Source organism: Pteropus medius, unplaced genomic scaffold (genome assembly GCF_902729225.1).
Source record: "Pteropus medius unplaced genomic scaffold, Ma_sr-lr_union100, whole genome shotgun sequence".
Taxonomy (NCBI): domain Eukaryota; kingdom Metazoa; phylum Chordata; class Mammalia; order Chiroptera; family Pteropodidae; genus Pteropus; species Pteropus medius.
In genome coordinates, this window is record NW_024346062.1 from 12704988 (window position 1) to 12727772 (window position 22785).

Genomic DNA, 22785 nt, shown 5'->3' on the forward strand with positions numbered 1-22785 from the left:
CATAATAGGAATATAGGAGAAAAGAGAGAGAGAAAAAACAGAAGAGAAATATTTAAGACAATAATGACAGAATTTCCCCCAAATTAATGTCAAACACAAACCACAGAATCAGGAAGCACTGAGAATACCAAGCAGGATAAATACTTTAAAAAACTATACCTAGGAATATTATTTTCAAACTATAGACAATCAAAGATTAAAAAAATAGTCCTGAAAGAAGTCGTAGGAAAAATGACACATTGCCTTTAGAGGAACAAAGGAAAGAATTACATCTGACTTCTCAGTAACCATGTGCATAAGAAGAGAGTGAAGTGAAATATTTAAAATGTTGAGAGAAAAAATGCCCCACTAGCCTAGAACTATATACTCTGAAAAATGATCCTTTAAAAGTAAAGGAGAAATAAAGACTTTCTCAGACAAACAAAAATTGAGGGGATTTATTGCGGTAGAACTGCTTTGTAAGAAATGTTTAAAGAAGTTCATTAAAGAGAAAATAATATAGGTCAGAAATTCAGATCTACATAAAGTAAGGAAGAGCACTGAAGAAAGAATAAGTGAAGGTAAAATGAAAACTTTCATTTTTCTTATTCGTAATTGATCTACCAGATAAGTTTGTTTAAAATAATATCAACAATGTATTCATTTGACTGATATATCTTACATATATGCACATGTACATACTTATGTATGTTTGTATATAAGTGAAATGAGTGACAGTAATGATATAAGGAATGGGAAAAAATTAGGATTATTTTGTTATTATAAGGTATTCACAACACCTGTGAAGTGTTATAGTGTTGTTATAAAGTGGACTTGGATGGGTTTCAAACTCTCTCTATATGTTGCAAACTCGAGAAATCACTTAAAAAAGTAAAAAAAGAAGTATAACTGACATGCTTAGAAAACAGAGAATATGGAATCATATAAAATGCGCAATTAAAGCCAAGTAGGGCAGCAGATTGGAAGCCAAAAATAAGAATAAACAACAAGGGCAACAAATAAAAAACAATAACAAATATAATAGATATAATAATACAACTATATCGATCATCACTTTGAATGTCAATGGACTAAAATAACCAATGAAAAGACAGAGATTGATCAGCATGGACCAAAGAACAAGATTCAACTATATGTTGTCTACAATAAACCCAATTTAAAGACACATATAGGTTAAAAGTAAATGGATGGAGAAAAGCATATCACACTAACACAAATCAAAAGAAAGCAGGAGTAGTTATATTAATTTCAGACAAAGCAGACTTCAAAGCAAGGAAAGTTATCAGGGATAAAGGAAGGTATTACATAATGATAAATGGGGTCATTTCTCCAAGAGGACATAACAATTGTTAATCTGTATGTGCCAAATAGCTGAGTATCAGACTATGTGAGGCAAAAACTGATAGAACTGCAAGGAAAAATAGATGAATCTACTAACATAGTTGGGGACTTTAGCAGCCCTCTATCAGAAAGAGCTCTAGCAAGTAGAAAATCAATAAGGACATAGTAAAATTCAACAACACCATCAATCAACTGGATATAATTGACATTTAGAGACTATTTCATCCAACAACAGCAGAATACATATTCTTCTCAAGCTCACATTTAACATTCACTAAGATAGATCACATTCTGGGCCATAAAGCACACTTAAATTGAAAAGAATAAAAATCACACAATGTCTGCTTTGAGTACAAAGGAATTACACTAGAAATCAATAATAGAAATATAACGGGAAAAATTCCAAAACATGGATATTGAAAATATATGATACACTTTTAGATAACACATAGATAAAAGTAGAAATCGCGAGAGAAATTTAAAAATATTTCGAACTAAAATGAAAATGAAAACACAACTTATCAATAGTTGTGGGATGCAGCAAAAGCAGTGCTTAGAGGGAAATGTATAGCATTGAATGCATACACTAAGAAAGAAGAAAGACCTAAAATCAACAGTCTAAGTTTCCACCTCAGGAAACTAGAAAAATAAGAAAAATTAAATCCAAACTAAGCAGAAGAAAAAAAATGGTAAGAATTAGAGCAGAAATCAATGAAACTGAAAACAAGAAATCAATAGGAAAAATCAACAAAACTAAATGTTGGTTTTTCTAAAAGATCAATAAAATCAATAAGCCTCTAGCCAGACTAGAAAGAGAGAGCGAGGATACGAACTACTAATATCAGAAATGAAAGAGAGAACATCACTATAGATCCATGGACATTAAAAGAATAAAGGAATACTCTAAATAACTCTATGACCAAAAATTAGATATCCTAGATGACATGGACCAATTTCTTGAAAGACACAATCTGTCAAAATGTACAATACAGTGATTAAATATTTATATAACTTACAAAGTGATCACTCTGATAAATCTAGTATTCTTCTGACACCTAATATAGCTACTACAATATTATTGACTATATTCCTCATGCTATACTTTACATCCTCATATTTTGTAACTACTAATTTGTACTTCTTAATCCCTTCCCCCTTTTCACCCATCCCCCAAAGCTCCTTCCCATTTAGTAACCATCAAAATGCTCTCTGTATCTATGAGTTTGTTTCTATTTTGTTTGCTTGTTTATTTCGTACTTTAGATTCCACATGTAAGTGAAATCATATGGCATTTTTCTTTCTCTGTCTGACTTACTCCACTCAGCCCAATACTCTCCTCTAGGCCCATCATTCAAGTTATTGCAGATGGCAAGATTTCATTTTTCATATATCTGAATAACATTCCATCATATATTTGTACTACCTCTTCTTTATCCATTCATCCATTGATGGACACTCAGGTTACCTCCATATTTTAGCTATTGCAAATAATGCTTTAATAAACATATGAATTCACATGTCCCTTTGAAGTAGTGTTTTGGGTTTCCTTGAAAAAATACCCAGAAGTGGAATTATTGAGTCATTCTTTGTCTCTTGTTATAGCCTTTGTTTTAAAGCCTATTTTGTCTTGTATAAGTATTGATGCCCCAACTTCTTTTTTTCATTTCCATTTTCATGAAATATCTTTTTCCATCCCTTTACTTTCAGCTTGTGTGTGTCTACCGATCTGAAGACTCATCTCTTGTAGGCAGTATAGGTAAGAGTCTTGTTTTCTTTTTCATTCGGCCATCCCATCTTTTGATTGGAGGATTTAATCCATTTACATTTAAAGTAATTGTTGATAAATATGTAGTTATTGCCATTTTTTAATTCATATTTTTGATCTTTATTGTTCCTCCTCCTCCCCTCTCCCTCTCTTCCCCCTCCCCCCTCCTCCCCCCCCCTCCCCCTCTTCCCCTCCTCTTTCTCCTCCTCCTCGAAGTCCCTTTAACATTTCTTGGAATATTGGTTTGATGTTGATGAACTCTAGCTTTTTCTTGTCTGGGAAGCTCTTTAACGGTCTTTTTATTTTAAATGATAGCTTTGCTGGGTAGAGTTATCTTGGTTATAAATCTTTGCTTTTCATCACTTTGAATATTTCGTGATAATCCCTCTGGCCTGCAAAGTTTCTGTTGAGAAATCAGCTGACAGGTTTTGGTACCCTTATGATGTGAATGTTGGTACGCTTGATGTTGTCACAGGGACCCCTTAAACTGTCCTCATTTTTTGGATTCTTTTTTTCTTGTTGCTGTTGTGATTTGGTGTTTTCTGCTATATTATCTTCTAAATTGCTGATCCGATCCTCTGTTTCATCTAATCTACTGTTGATTCCCTCTAATGTTGTCTTCATTTATGACTAGTTCTTTTTTATGTTTTCTATCTCTATTTTTATGCTTTCAATTTCTTTGTTAAAGTTCTCACTGAGTTCATCTACTTTTCCCCTAATTCACTGAGCATCCTTATAATCAGTGTTTTGAACTTTGCATCTGGCAGACTGTCTCCATTTTGTTTAGTTCTTTTTCTGGAGCTTTGTTCTGTTCTTACATTTGAGACATGTTTGTTTTTGTTTTGTTTTGTTTTGTTTTTGTCTCCCCATTTTGGCTGCCTCCTTGTGTTTGTTTCTATGTATTAGGTAGAGTGGCTATATCTCCTGGTCTTAGAAGAGTGGCCTTATATAGTAGGCGTCTTGTGGGGCATAGTGGTGCAGTCTCCCTGGTCACTTGAGCTGAGTTTTCCAGGTGTGTTCTTTGTATGAATTTTGTGTGCCCTCTTGTTGTAGTTGAGTGTTGGTTGCCATTTGCACATCAATTGGAGGGACTGAGCCACGGGATGATTGGTTGTGAGGACTGGCCAGTGAGTATAGTGGAGGAGCTGTTGTGCAGGGGCTGACCCTACAATGCAGAATTCACTTTAGCACGGCTCTGCTGCCTGCTCTGTCTGCCCTTTGGATTTGTCATCCTCAGGTGTGGCCCCAGTTGGTGCTCCGACTCAGTCCAAAGGTGGCCAACAGGCTTGTCTGTCCTGGGGCCGCCTGAGAGGGGCCTAGCCACAGAGCAACTTTAGCTGCAGCCTGTGCCTCACCTGGGGACACCTGGTATGAGCCACCAAGAACCCCACAGATGGCTGCAATCCGTGAGAGAGTTGAAGGTGCCTCGAGGGGCCAAGCTAGAAATTGAGGCCAGTTGCCGCTAGTGCCGGGCCTTAGGGTGTTCAGCAAGAGATACAGGGCTTGCTGAGGTCATATGCTGCTTGTTTGGGTTTTGTTAACCTTTGAGAGAGTTTAGGAAAGTTTGCAGCATGAGCCAAGACAGGCTGTTTGTATGAAAAAGCCACTGGAAGCAGCTTGATGGGCCTGGAGGTTGGGTGGGGTAGAGTCTCAAGGAATCACCAGGATGGGATGACCAGTGTTAGCCAGGCTAATGGAGACTCAGATATGATAGCTGTCTGTGTCTCCAGGAGGGGAGAGGGTTCAACAAAGAAATAATGGATTCTGCCAGCACTTCTGTCTGGGAGAAAGCTGCCCCATCCAGCCCTCACCCTGAAGCCAGCCAACTCAGTTCCTCTGCATATGTCCCTGGCGCACTTCAAGCTGCTGCCCTTGCTCTGGGACTCAGAGTGAATGAGCCTATCAGTGGATCAGTTCATGTGTACGCCCTCTAAGAAGAATGCCTGGGACTCCAGCCATCATCTGTCTCAGTTAGCCACAATCCCTGTTGGTTTTCACAGCCAGAAGTTGTGGAGACTTCTCTTTCTGGCACTGAAACCATTGGTTAAACAGCCTAGTGTGGGACTGGAAACACTCATTCCTCTGGGAGGACCTCCACAGTCAAGATATCTCTCCCAATTTTTAAACCAATTTTTAGCCTGTTTTGCATCTCTACAAAACCTAAGAGTCTCAGGGGGGCTTCTTCTCTATGTCCTTAGTTATAGGACTTCTGTTCAGCTAGACTTCAGGCAACACTCAATAATTGTGGTTCTGTAGTTCAGCTGTACTTTCGATGTAATTGTGAGATGTGACAAGCACAGCATTTACCTACTTTGCCATCTTGACTGGAAAGATATACCGATTCTTTTAAATCTCTTTCAGAACATAGAGAGGGACTACTTTCTAACTCATTCTAATGCCAGCATTACCTGAATATCAAAACAAGAAAAAGACATTACGAGAAAAGAAAACTACTGACTAATATGTCTTATTTACATAGATTTAAAAATCAAAATAAAAATATTAGAAAATTGAATCCAAAAATGTATAAAAAGAATTATATATCATAACCAAGTGAGATTTATCCAAGATATGCAAGGCTGGTTCAACATTAGAAAATCCACAAGTAACAATACTATTAGTGAAAACAAAATCTTTAAAGGATGAAAACAATATCTACATACTCAACAACATAACATCCATAACTTCTGGCATCCAATAAAAAATTACTAGGTGCAATACAAAAAACAGTGCTCTAGACTCAGAGGAAAAAAATCGGTCAATAGAAACATACTCCAAAATGACAGTGATGATGAAATTAGCAAACAAAGATTTAAAACAGACTTCATATACATGTACAAAGATTTAAACATGAGAGAAAGGTATAAAATATAAAAAGGAACTAAGTGGAATTGCTATAGGTTAAAAATATATGAAATAGGAATCAATGATGGCCTTAACAGCAGTTTAGAACTGCAGGAAAAAAAATCACTGAACTTGAAGAGACAATAGAAAGTATCCAAACCAAAGCACAAAAAGAAAGAAGGCTAAAAAACAAAACCAAACAATAAAAAATCAAAAAAGAATACAGCTTCAGTGACATGTGGAAAACACCAAAAGGTTTAGTATACATGTAATGAGAGTCCTAGAAAAAGTGATGCAAGGGGGGATAAAAAGTAAAATATCTCAAGAAAAATGGCTGAAATGTTTCTAAATATGATAAAAATTAAAGATCTCCAGATACAAAAAGTTCAACAGACACTAAGCAGAATAAATACAAAGGAAACCAAAACAAAGCAAAACACAATCAAATTGTTGGAAAGTAGTGATAAAGACAAAAATCTTAATATCAACCACAGAAGAAGACAAATTACATAAAAGTAAACAGACACTTTAATAATAACTGATACATCATCAAAAACAATGCAAGCCAAAAGATAATAGAATGACATCTTTAAAGTGCTAATGAAAAAGAAAAGAAAAAAACAAAACTCTGAACCCAGAATTCTATATCTAATGAAAAATATTTCAAATATAAAGTTAAAGTACTTTTTCATGCAATGAAAGCTAAAATAACGATGGCAGAAGATTTATAGTACAAGAAATGTTAAAAGAAGTTCTTTAGGTAGAGGAAAATAATACCTTTTAGAAACTCAGATCTACAGAAATAAGAGTACCAGAAATGGTAAATATAGAGATAAATATAAAAGACTTTCTTCTCCTTTTTAATTTCTATAAACTATAATTGACTAAAATAAAAATAAAATAATAAATTGTGGGGTTTATAACAGTAGAAATAAAATGCATGATAACACTAGCACAAAAGATAGAAGGGAATAAATCAAAACGTACCATGGTAAGATTCATACATTAGATGTAAATTGGTATACTATTATTAAAAGGTAAACTGATGAGTTAAAGATACATATCGTAAACCCTGGAGCAACTATTAACACAGATAAATAGACAGAGAAAGAAAGAGGTATATCTCATAATCCATTATAAAAGATAAAATGTAATACTGAAAAATACTGAGTTAATCCAAAAGAGGGCCAAAATAGAGGGGAAAAGAACCAAGTTTAGAGAGGACATGCAGAAAGCAAATAGTGTAGACATGCAATTCCAAGTATCAGAATATGGAGTCCACGAATTGATGCATACATTTGATTAAATGGTCATTTGATTTCTGACAAAGGCATCGAAGTAATTCAACTAGTAAAGGATAATGATTTCTAAAAATGGTGCTGGAAAAATTATACATTTGTATGAAAAAATATAAATTTCAAATATAAAGGAAAAGTACTTTTTTATGTAATCAAAAGCTAAAATAACACTTACCTTACTCATAGTATACAAAAAAAAAAAAAATCAACTCGGAATTAATCATGGAACTAAACACAAAAACTAAAACTATAAAATTTCCAAAAGAAAACGAAGGAGAAATATTGGCACTCTTTAGATAAGCAAATAGTTCTTAGGACACAAAAAGACACTACTATAAAAAAATGAATAAGTTGGACTCATTGAAATTACAAACCTCTCCTTATCAAAAACCTTGTTAAGAAAATATAAAAGTAACATACAGACTGGGAGAAAAATTTTATCAATACACATATCTACATGTAATTTGTATCAAGAATATATAAAGAACTCCACAACTCAGTAAGACAAATAATCCAATTAAAAAATAAAGAAAAGTTTTGAATAGGTATTTTACAAAATAATTTTTTCAAATAACCGTTAACAATGATGCTGGAAAAATCATACATTTGTATAAAAATATGTTTCAGGAAAGTATAATTATCAGGGAAATGTAAATTAAAACCAGAATAAAATAATAATACATACCCCTTAGAATAACTAAAATCAAGAAGAGAATTCCAAGCGTTCATGAGGGCCTGCAACAACTAAAACTCTCATACACTACTGGTGGGAATGTAAAAACACATGATTACTTTGAAAACCAGTTTCGTAGTTTCTTATGAAGTTAATTCATGAGATGTGTTAAAAACATTAATCTCTTTTAATAGAAAAAGAATGTCAAGGAATAGAGTGACTGAAGAATAATCAAAAGAATTTATGCTTTGATATTCGATTGCCCGGCTAAAGACTGCTTGACCTACTTTGAGGATATAGACCTTCAACGATTGATTGCTACGAAAACTATTTCGTAAAGAATGTATTGGTCTTTGAAATGCCCACAGGAGGGAAGGGAATTAAGAAGTGCAAATTGGTAGTTACCAAATAGTCATGGGGATCTAAAGTACAGCATAGGGAATTCAGTCAATAACACTGAAATTACTATGTACGGTGTCAGATGGGTACTAGACTTATTGGGGGTGATCACTTTGTAAGTTATGTAAATATCTAATTGTACAACTATATTGTACAGTTGAAACTAATATAATATTGTATGTCAACTGTAATTGAAAAGTAAAAAATTATTTAAAAAAAAGGAAAAAGAAATGCCCACATGAAGTCCCCATCTTAATTATTTTTTGTATTTCTCTTTTATAAATGGATTTCATTCTAATTTTTCCTGCTAGCTTATGTTCATTCAAAGGATGTATGAAATCAGATTATATATTTCATTATTAAATTCATATGTTCATAAAGGAAACATTTTAAAATATTTAGTCTAATAGAAAAAATAAAGAGAAATAATACAGAAGGTCTGGTTTCTAGTTCTGATTCTGCAACTCATCAATGGACAATCTTAGGCAATTCTCTTAACATCTCTCTGACCCAGGTATACTCAGCAATAGGACTAATTGGGAGCAAGTAGCAGTTTTGCTCTCTCATGCCAATTCCTGAAGTCCACTGATAGGAACTAGGTCATTTTTAGTACACTTTTGTGCTGAGTATCAAAATGGTTCAAGAACTTAAGAGTTGAAGGATAAATAATGGTTGAAGCATGTGAGTCACCAACACTTTATAATCTTTCAAGAGAATTCACCTTTAATTCACCAGAAACAACTAAAAACAGCAGTAGGTGAAGTTTTTCTCTCGGTTCGGTAAAATCTACATCAGAAGTAATTCAGTCTCATTTTCTAGATAACTGCCTCTCTTTTGGTTAAGAGAAGCAGTGAGTGAATGCATGAAAATTAAAAGACAAAACTTTAAAAGGAGCTAATTATTATAGAAGCTTCAAGCAATAGATCCAGATTTTTGAAATCATTACATAAAGTTATCTATTGCTATTTTGCAGAGATAATGACCAAGAGAAAATGTAATATAATGACTTTAAAATAGCTAAAAAGATACTCAGGTAATGTCTAGCGAATAGTCAAAAGAATGAAAACATAATTATGAGCCAATTAGATTTTTTTATATGGATCCTAGGAAATATTTTATGAAAATGTCAATTTCAAAACAGTGTATAAGAAAAGTTATAAGTTGAAGCTAAATGTAAGTGATATAAATGGTTAATAGATTAACAGGACAACCTCTAAGTTTCCATCCTTTGTTTTTCCAAATATTGAGTATGGAGATTTAAAGGCAGAATATTAAGGATAAAACAATGTGAGAATCCTTATACCTGGCCCTGAAGGTGGGCCAACTCATAAACATTTCTTATTCAGATATGTAATCTGCTCTGTCTTTAACATTTGTTCTAGCTGCAAGCCAAAAATACAAAACAAATGAAATAACATATTGTCCTCAAAGGAATGATAGGATGCCTTGTAGAGAGAGGGACCATGGGCATCATAATAAATGCCTTTTATGTTTGAAGAAAATGGACCAGTAATTTTGTCCATCAGTTCATTGAGTATATGCACCCAAGAATCAAAAAATATTTTTTCACTTCTTATTAATATCTAATATGCTCAATAGCAAAATATAATCTCTGGTAAATATTAAATGAAATTTTAATGATAGAACACTTCCTTAATAATAATAATAGAAGAAAATCTGCACTACACAATTTTCCTTTTCAATCTCCCCCTTAGGTTGTCTTAAGAATACTAAATTTTTATAGGAACTAATAGCTAATGATTCTCAAAAGAAGCCTTTATACTGAAAAAAAAAAAAGTGTAGGATAAACTTTTACAAATAATAAACTCAGCAAAATTTATACCAATACTTTTTAAAGACCTTTAAAAATACATGTAGGTATCTTTAAAATGCTTCCTTTACAAATAGTAAATTTCTCATACCTGGAATGTTACATAAAAAGTCCCATAATTGTTCTTCTTCCATGTAGCTCACAAAAACATTTCCAAATGTTTGTGGAGAAAAAGTACAATAGTATAATACTTTAAAGATGGCTTCCATCAAGCTGGATACTTGGTTCAGATTATTTTCTGTATCAGAACACTGTTCTTGAAAAGTGTGTTCTTAAAAAGAATAAAAATGATTTAGTAAGATAGGTATCAGTGAGTATGATTAAATTCTTATCACTTACACAAGCACTAACATAATGCTGTAAGAATATATTTGATTACTATTTACATAGTATTAAATTCTTATCACTTACCCTAGCATAATGCTGTAAAAAATGCATTTAATTAATATTTACAAAGTAAGAGAAATGCCACATCCTTTCAGATCAACGGCCCATCTAACCCAATATTGTTTCTCATATACTCGTGGATACATATAAAAGAAAAAATTGTGAGAAGGACCGCGTGACATCACTTCAAAAGGCAATGCTAGTTTCCCCTAATGTAAGAATTCTGTTTTCTCTTAAAGAAAAATTTTTTATTCCTTTTTTTATTTAAAAGTAATACACATTCATTCTGGAAATTATAAAAAAAATCTGACTAAGAAAACAAAATTGTACCAAATCCTACTAATAAGTGATATTTATATTTTATTCATATTATTTATAAGCACAGATAAATGAATATATGTATGTATAACTTGAATACCAAATAGTATTATTCTATATATATTCATTTGTTATCTAAAATCTACTTAAGTCTAGTTGAATCTTTGCATCTCTCTTTGGGATTTGCGTTCTGTATTTTTTAAATGGATCATCGATTATGTTCTGAAGTTCAAAACATAAATTTCATAAAAATTCATTTATAGTGTTATTAAAATTATGCCACCAATTCTACAAATAAATTTATACATATTTTTCAAACCCATAGGCCCTATAATTTCAGAATTAAGAGGTTTATCATTTTTTCAATAAAACTATTTTAGGAATTCCCTGAAAGATATAGCCATTTTAATTGCTCTTTTTGGCCCTCCTCTGGCTCCATTATGACTTCTTCAAAGATGAGTAATCAGGAGTTCCTACACTGTTGTATCTCTGGGTTGGACTGGAAAAGTGAAAGAATAATTTCTACTTTGTTTAGATTATTAGTATGATATGCCCAGTCTCATAAAATGTAAAAATACTTTTTGAACTAAAGATAAAAATTGACTCATACCTTATCTCTTATATTTTAAATATCTTGAACAAATGCAATCTGGATTCTTTTGAAATGAGCATATTTATTTTTCTTGCTCATTTAGAAGCTCATTACTTTGTTTCCTCTTGACAATTTTATTTTTTGTGATTTGATTTTCATGATCAAGAACTTAATGTTATTGGCAAACTAAGAACTAGCATCATAGACTTTATGTAGAGGAAATTTATTGTTTTTGCCTTCCTAATATCCATTGTCTCTTTTTTTAAACAAGTTAGTTTTCCTTCAGCAAGCTATCACTGCCTCCATCCCCCAACCTGCATGCGTGGACAACCCCTATCCCCCAACCTCCCCCACTTCCCACCGCAAACTCTGTTTACTTGGTTGGATAAAGCTGGCTCCATTGCCTGGGCTGGGCACATGACCAAGGCCTGGCCCATCAGAGCATGACACCCCCTGCACTATCAACAGTAATTAGCTCAGGGATACGCAGGTAACCAATGAGAATCTTCCTCAGAATTTTTGCCGGAATTATTGCCAAGTGGTGTTCAGGTAGGCTTGTATGGGCAAGGCCCAGAGGGAAGCTGGATCCCTGGCACAAGTTCTTAGATTCATCAAAAATTTCAAGCTGCACCTGCCTGCTGCTCGTTAAGTCAGTCCTTTCTCATCTCCTCCACATAGAGGTCTAGCCCTCTCCTTTTCCTTTCCCTCTGCTTCTGGACCAGACGTTTGTGTATTTAATAAAAAGACTTCCGGATATGTCTTTATGGGATCGTCAGAGGTTAAAGGAATAAAAATTAGTGAGTTCTAGATCTACCTAAAGTTTCCGTTGTTCAGACAATCATTATCCTCACCTCCCTCAATCAATAATTTTACCCAAGAGGTATTATCCTATCAGATCGACATCTGGCCCAGGCCTGGTCTCTCTTATTGTCCTCCCCTTAATATGAATCATGCTACTGTTTCTCCGCACTCCTCATTCTAAAGATGGAGGAGGGACTCTTCTCAATGGTGAGTTTGGAGGTGGTGGGTGGGGGGGAACTAGGCATGGTTGGCTAGGCTTAGAAGGCCCGCTTGACTGCTGTTCTGTCACTGCAAGGGACATCTAGGATGGCTGGAGGGATGGAGGGATGAGCTTAATTCTGGAAAGCAGTGTTGGTAAGCCACATATTTAAAGCCATATTCTCTGACGCAGGTTTTATCAATAATAAAGCTGCTGTTTTGAATTCCATCTGCTTTCTCCTTTATCTATCAAATGGTTTGTACATTATATAAACAAATATAATATTTGGAAACAGATCGTCTTTTCGATAACATTGAAGAGCTCTTTTCACTGCAGTTATTATTTCAAATTTCTTTTGAGAACTGAACTTGTTAGTGCTTGAAAGGAAGGGTGGCCTTAGGTGAAGAACTTGACCACCTACCCACCGGGAGGCTGTGTTTACTGCCACCAAAGATTTAAACACGTGCGGCACACTAGCACTTTCCAAGACTGCTTAATTTTTACTTTCTACTAGAATGTTGTTAATGACAAGCTCCTGCTGAGTCACTAAAATGGATTTGGCAGCGATATTGTGGAAAAGAGTGCCATGAGCTTAGAGATGCTGAATTAAACAGGCACTAATGAGCATCCCTAACCAAAGGGAAGAGACAGAAAGACTCACTTTAGGCATAGGTATGAGATAGAAAGTGCAAGAATAGAAAGCGTAACATATAAAACAAGGACTCAAAACCTAGAACACAAGACCAATAAATTAATACCTGGGAAAAAGGGAGTGGAATATCACACAAAAATTGCTTTAGGGAAGCACTAAATGTGAATGTCACAGCCTAGTTCACTATGGAAATTAACAAAAATAAACCTGACTTGAAAATTAGTTTTAAAATCTTGCAGTTTGTTATATAAAAGGCTAACAATAGATATAAAGACCTGCCATTTATTTATAAGTTTTCAATTAAATACGACTTGATTATTACTTTCCTTTCCTTAAACTATTCTTACTTGGGCAAATTTTGAAATTTTAAAAAAGGAAGTTTCACATAATGAGTCTTAAACATTGAAGACTAAAAAAAAAATCATTCTATTCAGGGATGTTTTTCCCTGGGAGTTATTTTCTTGCTTTATGTTCTAAAATGCTTGTGTAGAAGCTGAAGTTCAGCACTTATAATGTATTCTATGTTGTTTTCCTCAGAACCCAAATAAACACTAAATATCAGATTTCTCTTTTGAATATTCACAGTCTCAAATTCAGGACTACGATTACAGTGAGATGTAAGACAGGTCTTTATTGAATATCCACCATAGTGCAAGCTAAGTTTTTTACGTACATTTTTATATTTATCTTGATCCTCATAAAAACTCTGTGAGGTGGATGCGATCTCCATTTTTTAAAAATAAATGAAGAAATTAAGTCTTAAAGAGGCTGCCATAATATATAAAGTAGAAAAATAGTCTACAAATTATCAAGAAAATAACATCAATAGAGATTTAATTAATAGGAATTAACTGGGTGATTGATTCCAATTCCTTGAAAACTGATAATCTTCACATGTCATATAAAGAATTCTGTATGTTTAAAAAGTATTTTGTATTATTTACATATTTATAAATGCAGATAGGCAAACTTCTTTGAAACAATTTTGGCTGTATCTACTAGGGTTTTTTCCCATGCTTTTTATAAGGTAAGATTTTCAAAGTACATTTCATGGGACATTATGAGTAGCACTTATGTTCTGGAAATGCTGGCTTCAACAACATTAAACACTTTTGTTTTCTGCAGGATTTCTCACAGCCTTTAATTATTCATGACCCCTGTGACTCTTCAAGAATGGATTTTTATCATATAGCATGCAGTTTTTCTATAGTACTTTTGACCACGAAACCCTTTCTAGTATTGCATCTATCAAGATTACTATTCCATAAAATTAGATCTGGGATTCACAGCTCTAATGTTTGCAGATAGATTCTTATATTAACTTCAAGCCCTTTAGATTTGCAAATAAAAGTGAGCAATTCTATAGGATAAGAAAGCAAAACAGGAACATGAAAGGCTATTATGCACAAGGAGATTGCCAACTGGAAAAGAAATGATTGCTAATCAGATTGCAAAAGTTTTAATTCAACTGAATCATTTGTGGAGCAATAAGGGATTTTGCTTTAGCAGCAAGGCACTGGCAAGAATAACAAAGCGCAGTCAAAACAGGTCTTTAAAAACTTTGACTCCTAAGCCCACAGATTTCTACCAAATTTTGATTATCTGATTGAGAAACATAAGATAGGTACCTTACAGGAAGGTAAGTAAATGAACAAATGTTTGTTGAGTGAATGAATAAAAAGTCCTCTAGCATCTTTGACAATGGTCACTTAGCTTCTTTTTGAAAATTTTCAGTGGTGGGATAACAACTACTATTCAAGGTAGCCAGTTCTTCTGTCGAAGAGTTCAAGTAATCAAATTGTTTTGCATTTAAAAATATATATGAAACACTTATCAGAAAGGACTACAGAAATCTAGGTTAGACTCTCTAGTGGATAAAGAAAAGCATGGAGTTGAAAATGACTTCCTCAGTCGTCATTAGGGATAAGAAGTCAGGTTTTCTGACTGACAGAAAGCCAAAATCCATTTCCTTCTAACTCATTTCCAAGGATCTCTACTTGCTGAATTGGATGGCCTATTTTATTTGATTTTATTTTTTTACATGAAGACTTAAAATATTTGAAGATAGCTATCTTGCCTTTTCTACTCTTTTTTCCCCCCTCAAAGTTAGACATACCTAATTTATTTAAGCAAGGTATGGCCTGGTTTCTCCTTAAGATCTTTGTCACTTTTCTCTGTGTTGACTCTTAAGTGGGCAATATCCCTTTATATACACTGTGCCAAGAAAAGACAATGATTCTACAGACAATGTCTGATGACCACCAAGCATGGGTGGACTAATTAGTTCAAATTCTGTAGCTGGCAGCCCTAAGGAGTAAGAGGTAAGTTTTGAGCTGTGCTCCCCCATAAGCACAAAGTCCTTAGATGTCCATGTAACATGGAACTGAGTTAAAGTTATTTCACAGGGAAATTAATCTACAGCCAGATACCGTGCCTATCTGCGTAGTAGAACGTCTACTCAGGCCTTGGAAGAGCAGTTAAAAGTGCCATGCTAGGGTTATGTGCAGGTCTCCTCTCCAAATGACCAAATTGCAGAAGAGTGATAAAGCCACCTTGGGGCTTGGGTGCTGCACAATATTCTAGAACAAGGGTTGGCTACTACAGCCTAGGAGACAAATCTAGCCCGTCGTCTTTTTTTTTTCCTTATGGCCCAGAAGCTAAGAATGTTTTTATATTTTTAAACGGTTGAAAAAAATCAGAAATAGAATATGTTGAAAGACATGCAAAAACCATATGAATTTAAATTTTAGTGTCCATAAATAAAATTCCATTAGAATACAGCTGATGGGGTTCAGGACATTTTACCCCCAAATATGGCACCTTGGCGCATTTATTATTATAAACTAAAGGAGTTTGAGAAAACAGCAAAAGCAGGAAGGTTACTCTGACCTTCATCAAACCCCTTCTTTCCTGAAAGAGGTTATAAAACCCTCACGAGAGAAAAGCAGAAGGAAAAGAGAAAAGGAGCATCCTTTTATCTTAAGTCAAAGGGACGCTGAGGAGAATCCTAACAAACAGGCCTTGCTAATCTTCCCCATTTTGTTACACTTAACTCATACTCCTTGACCTACCATATTTCTCCACAACTGTCCATTCTTCATTAAGCCTAGCTTAAAAATACTCAGGATGAACTGTTTCTTTGGGTCTTCATTTACTTATGAGGGCTCCCATGTTACATAAAACATGTATCAAATCAATTTGTATGCTTGTCTCTTATTACTCTGTCTTTTTCAGTTTGCTTTTCAAACCCAGCCAGGGACCCTAAGAGGGTCCAGAAAAACTTTTTCCTTCTCTGCACAGCCATGATTATCTGTGGCTGCTTTCATATTACAATGGCAGAGTTTAGTAGTTGTGATAAAGACTGTATGGTCTTACTCTCTGGCTGTCTATAGGAAAAGTTTGCTGGCTCTTAGTCTAAAATATTAGAAGAAATATTCCAAATATATAATACTGCATAAAGACATCTTCCATTTACTCCAAATCACCCTCGAGTATACGTAGGTGTCAGCTTTTCAGAGCATCCTTTAATTACCATCCAATTTTTCAATCCCTATCATTCACTCTAAGAAAAAGCATTTTGTGGTACTTATTAGCAGTTGAACTTATCTAATTTTTATATCGTTTTACTTTATAAGGTCTGTTCTTCTACTTTTCTCCAGCGAGTAATCCCCCAGAATATGAAGGCAATATGGTATGTCATGTTTACCACTGCATCTCCAGCTAAGAACAATGCCTTATTATACCTAGCAATGCTCATTATATTAGCTGACTAGGGAATGTATTTATAAAATCAAGTAACAAAATATTTTTAGAAATTCATTCAAGAGAATATTATTTTTTAGTTCTAAGAATAATATTTCCACAAAGCATGTTTTCTTTTTAGAATTCATTTAAAAACAATAGATATACTTTCAGTATAATGGTTCTTTTAGCAAGGACCACTTAAACAGCAAGGGAGCAATCTACCCAATTTCTCTGTATCGAAGTTTCCTCATTTGCAAAATGGTCCTAATAATCCAAGAGTAATACATTAAATAATACATCCAAACACTTTGAGTTGTTGATAAAAATATGCTACATAAATTCACAATAATAGTATCACTTGTGATATAATGCCTACTCATTTTACATGCTAACACTAGAAGCACATTAACTACTATAGAAAAAACATTTCCCTTTAGTTATATTAGACATATTATAGGTGCCATGAAGAGATAGAATATGAAATACTTCAGCCACTGTCAAACCAGATTAGATCTGATCCTGTGTAGGTGGAACATCATAGCAAAATCCATACCACCGTTCTCCCAAGCTATATGTACAGTTTCTCAAGGAGTACTATAATATACAGAACTTGGAAATATTTATTTGGCCCATTTTTCTTCACTTGCATGACAGCTGCTAGGGCACCGCCTTCTCAGGCACACAGGTGTCACAGGAGGAAAACCTACCTTGTAGGAGATACAGAGGAGGAGAATTGATGAAAAGCAGAGGGAGAGACCACTGAATAGAGCACCCAAGAAGAGTGATTACAGAAGAAAAATACATCATGCATATTTTTCCAGGCATTCAGTATAAAAGAAAGAAAGAAAGAAACTAATATAAATTAAGTACCTCTTAACTTTACTTTTTTAAACCTCAAAATGAACACATAAGGTCATATTAGTACCCCATTTGGAAATGAGGAAACAAATTCAGAGAGATTACAAAGCTAATGAATGAACTTTCTGCTGTCATAGAAAGTTAATTGGCCTCCACTCATTCATTCGACAAATACTTTTTAAGCATGTTGTATGTGCTCAGTACCAGTCTGAAGTGTCGAGAACCAGGCCAAGCAATGGGGATACAATGGTGAGCTGTCCCTGCCCTCCTGGAATTCGCGGTGGCTGAGACAGACATTGGCTACACAATTATGTCAATTAATCTTTCACTTAAAATTATGACAAGGGTTACAAAAGCAATTACAGTGGGATCTTATGAGACCATCAAAGATGACTTCCTAGGAAGTAATATTTAAGCTAAAAGATGACTAATAGTTGCCAGGAAATGGAAATGAAGAAGATTCTAAGTACAAAAAACAATATTTCAAAGGTTCTATAGGTGAAAAGAACTTGGTACATATGTGGGACAACTGAAAGGTCACTGGTGTTGGAGCAACTGCCTTTTTCCTTAAGACGCTTATGCACAAATATGGTTCTAGTGTTCCCAGTAGGAACGGGGTACAAATCCAGCAAAGAAGAAAAGATTGAACAAGTCAGAGTGCAGATGTCATCACTAGCAAAAGCAGCCTATGATATCAACGTTAGGTGCACTAAAGATACCACGAGGGAGCATATTTTAATTTTGGTCATCACTTTGTCATACTTACAAAATAAAATAACACACACACACACACCACTGAATAACAAAATACCAAGGTTCTGTCATTATATGCCTTCTGTGACTCCAAAGATCAGGAAAATTTTAACTATAAAATAGGAGAATTCGAATTGATTTTTTCATTTTAAGTCAACCATTGCTTGGTAGAGGTAGCAGCCCTTTAGCTAGAATTTTCTGCTGATTTGTTTCTTGATTAACTTTAGGCACTTTGTTACAAGGATAAAAGTACAAAATGTACTATCAAAATTATTCATTCGAGAGGCTCCAGATAGCTCCCATGAATTGTGCAAACTGGCTTGGATGTCGTGTAGTGTGGTAGGTGAAAGCAGTCTCTGGAAGCCAGCCATCTGGATCACATCTTGCTTTCCCACTTAAGAGGATGTGACTTGGACAAGTGACTTAATTTCTATGTGTCTCAGTTTCCTCACCTGTAAAATGGAGACGATAATGATATCCTACATAAAGCTGTTATGAGAATTCAGTGAGTGAATACATTTAAAGCCCTTAGAAACAATGTCTGGAACACATTAAAAATTATGTATTTGCTAGTTTGTTGTTATTATATTACAACAGCAAATTACAAGAAGCTAAGCAGTTTCACTGGAAATCATTGTTGCGATAATGGGCAAAGGAAAGAATGTTAGTCACACTTCATCCAAATGTCACCAGCAGGAAAAGGCCACCTGCTAACAATTGGAAAATTGCCAAATATTTGTTCCTTTGATACCACATGTAAGAAACTGCTTAGTCCATGTGGCCTCAGTGAGGTAATTACCAAAACAATTGCCCTGGGATTTGAAAGTCAGTAATCCAAAATAGTGTCTTACAATTTTAAAATCTTCTGTAAACATTTGTAGAGCTTTTTTTTTACCTTCAAATTTAAGATGGCCTAATTTAAAAATAAAACCAACAGACATTACCTTCTCATGCCAACTGAACTGTAGCCAAAGAATGTTATAAACCACCTACCAGGTGAAATCAGTTTATTTTAATCAAATTTTAGCAGTGTAATTGATCCTTCAAACTACTGCATATTTTTATACAGGAGGAATTATTATACATGGCAAAAACATGATTCTACTTCCTAGAAGAGATAGCCTAGGAAGCCTATATCATAAATTAAAATTTTACAGTTCATTTGTTTAATTTTGCTGTTTTCTCATCCTCAGTGAAATTGCATCTCAATATTACAAGATAGTCCTACCATATATATTATGCTGATTCTTTTAAAATAAATAGAAATTCTGATAAATCATTTTCATAGAGTAAAACCAAAAGCTACAGACATCACTCTCAATATAAGAAAACCCCATATGTTTTAATCTTTATAGTATATGACTATCAAAAAAATTCTGTACCTAACAGAATTTAATAACTGCTCATTGAATGAAGAGACCCTTGTTTTAAAATATGTGTAATAAAATATGTACTTAAAATCTCTTTATTCTTATTCATGAGCCAATTTAACACAAAGTTAAATTTTATCAATTAGACCGAAAAAGACATTCTTTATTAAAAAAAAATGCTTCCATAAAAAAGCTGATAATTATGTTGCTTGAAATATCTAATTCAGCATATTTTACTTTAAAGTTTTGCTTTCCTAAAAATATGATCAAACTTCTAAATTACCGAATGGTGTTCTGAAATACTCTTGAGAGTTCTAAACAAATGAAAAGGAAATCTCTGCAAAAAACATTACAAACTTATTTTTGTTACATAATAGTTTTCATCTTAGTCCGGTTAGTAAGATTCCATGAATATATTGTTTCTAACTTAAAGTGATAAAATTCTACTGGAGATTAATAAGTCAGTCAATCAATTGATTAGTAATTATGTCACTTCATCCTTATAATATTTAAAGTAGCTAATAAATCAATACAAGACAATACCAGAGTGGCTATATAACCCCAATCAAACACCTAGTGGTCTTTGGGGGAAAAAATGATGGGTATTTGAGCAGATTGGGTAAATACACTTGTGCAGCCCACAAGAACCAAACTGAAGGTGATACAATATGCTAACTTTGATAACTGTAAATCTTTCGTAGATAGTAGAAGTCAATCTAATACTTTTGATAAGTAAATGTGGGATTTATTTGTAAGAAAATATGATTAAATCTTCACGACTACAATTGTTCTTCCTCTACTTAGTGGCCATATCGGTATAGTCAAAAGGTTGATCTCAACTGATTTTCTAGACTAGTCTATATAACCCTATCAATAAGAGACAATTTCTCCTCTGGGACCATGTTTGTGAGTTTCAATGGTCATGTTAAAGGAACTCTCTAGCTGTCTCAGATACTACCCATGTCACTCACATAGCCACCTTGCTTCATATTTAAGTCCTAATTGATCATTGACTGGTCAATCACTGGACTTTTTCTTTTTCTTTTTCCTTTTTTTTATACAAAGCACTGTTCTAGCTTGAGGAGGAATATAAAAATCTATGATCAGCCCTAACTACATAACAGGAAAGATCAGTTAAATGCACATGCATCAGGGTGTTCTGGTCCATCCAACCTGAGAGTGTACAGATTACAATTCTTCCAGATAGTTCTCTCCAGAGTTTAATATGCATGAATATTAGTACAGAAAGGGCAGCGGGCAGAGCTCTGGCTTGATTCAAAATCCAGTTCTGTCCACCATATATCTATCAGTTATGTGTATCTCTGGGTAAGTACCATTGTCTTAATCTTTAATGTCGTTATTTTTAATATGAGGATAACAAAAGTATATACTTTATAAGGTTATAACAAGAATCAAATTAGATAACAAGTGTAAGTGCTTAGCACAGTGCCCGACACCTAAATAAGTCAACAATAAATATTGGCTACTTGAGGAAGCAGTTTTCCTAGCATTCGTTTTCCCTTTAGGAGAGTGGAGTTACAGCCTGAAGCTAAAGAAATTCTTTCAAGTGAACTTTCTGAGATGTGAAGCATGAACAGTGTTGCTTGGGGTCTAAGGGAATAAAGTCAGATTCAGAGTTTGGGAGAGGGGTAATCTGCAAACTGCTGCATGGACCACGGTGAGGCTTGAGAAGTTGTGGTGACCTTTGGCACCATAGATCTTTATGGATTTGAGAGCATCGGGGAGAAGCAGTATTCCCAAAAGGTCTCAGCAGAGAGGCACCTCTTTCTGAGTGGCTTTTGGGAAACAAACATTAAGATGGATGGAAGAGAAGAACATGGGGAACTGGTCATGAGCAGATCTGAGAAATTAGACATTCCCAGAAATTACTGGAGTGATCTGGACTGGGGACTGCTCTGAACTTCCTTTTTATGTTAACAAGCTGGTAAGTTCTGGTGACATCTGCCTCATTCATATACAAATATCATAACTATATAAGGCAGAGTATGCAAAGAGTGAATACACAGCCAAAATAAGGGATACTGTGAAGTTCAGGGGAGGAAGAGATCAGTGTGAGCTGGAGCTTTCAAAGATCTGACACTGCTGGCCCTTGCAGACTGGTGGAAACCGAGCTGCGTATAAAAGGTCTTTCATGTAAGAAAAATGGGTGAGCGAACGTGTGCAGGGAACACATACACAGGGCTCTGGGGACAATGGCTGAAATGGGTGTGCGTGTGCGTGTGCGTGTGCGTGTGCGTGTGCGTGTGAGTGTGCGCATGCGCACAAAGGAATAGTGGGAAACAAGATTAGAAAACTAGTGCAGGGTCATATTTGAATGGCTGAAGGACATGGATTTGGTCCTGCAGGCGATGAGACACTGAAAGTGAAACTAGTGATTGATAAAATTAATCTGACTTCATGTGCAGTATAGAAGGAGAAAAGTGTAGAGGTATGAGAAAATGGTTTGAAAACTCTTCACAGGCATAGCAAGAGGGCAGTGGGATATAACATTAGATTGGTATAACATTACCTACTGTTTTCTAAAATAGCACTTACAATGAAAAAAAGAAAGTCTGATTAAGAGAAGTATGGTCTTCCATTATTCCTCAATTTCTATTCATAATTTTCCATGATTATGTCTTCATGCCCCAGTGGATACGGCTGTAAGCCGCAGCTTGCTTGTTTGTAAGTTATATAAGCACTCTTCACAATCTACTGAAATTTCTAGTATGGTTCCAATGCAGTCCCTCTCTTTCTCCATCTTTCTCTTCTTAAGTCTAATTGATACTTCAGTTTTGGATATGTAACTGTGTTCCTATAATTTTTGTAGGCATTTCAAAACCCAGATATTGATACATTTCTATATTTCTATATAATGGTAGTTATGATAGAAGAGTGTTATATAAAAATATTGTTTTCCCTCATTCAGAGTCCCTGAAAAAAATTCTTTCCAATAGGTT

General features: G+C 34.5%; 1 protein-coding gene across 20 annotated transcripts in view; it reads right to left on the reverse strand.

Moving 5' to 3' along the window:
- KIAA0825 (KIAA0825 ortholog) overlaps positions 1–22785 on the reverse strand; it is a 355235-nt gene that overhangs the window by 201201 nt on the left and 131249 nt on the right. For all 20 annotated transcript variants that reach the window (XR_005655479.1, XM_039875078.1, XM_039875074.1 and 17 more), the window contains one exon: positions 10243–10422. Coding sequence is in view for 19 of the 20 variants with exons in the window: in XM_039875078.1 (XP_039731012.1) it covers positions 10243–10422 (180 nt within the window). In the remaining variant the exon portion in view is untranslated. The remainder of the gene's footprint in view (positions 1–10242; positions 10423–22785) is intronic.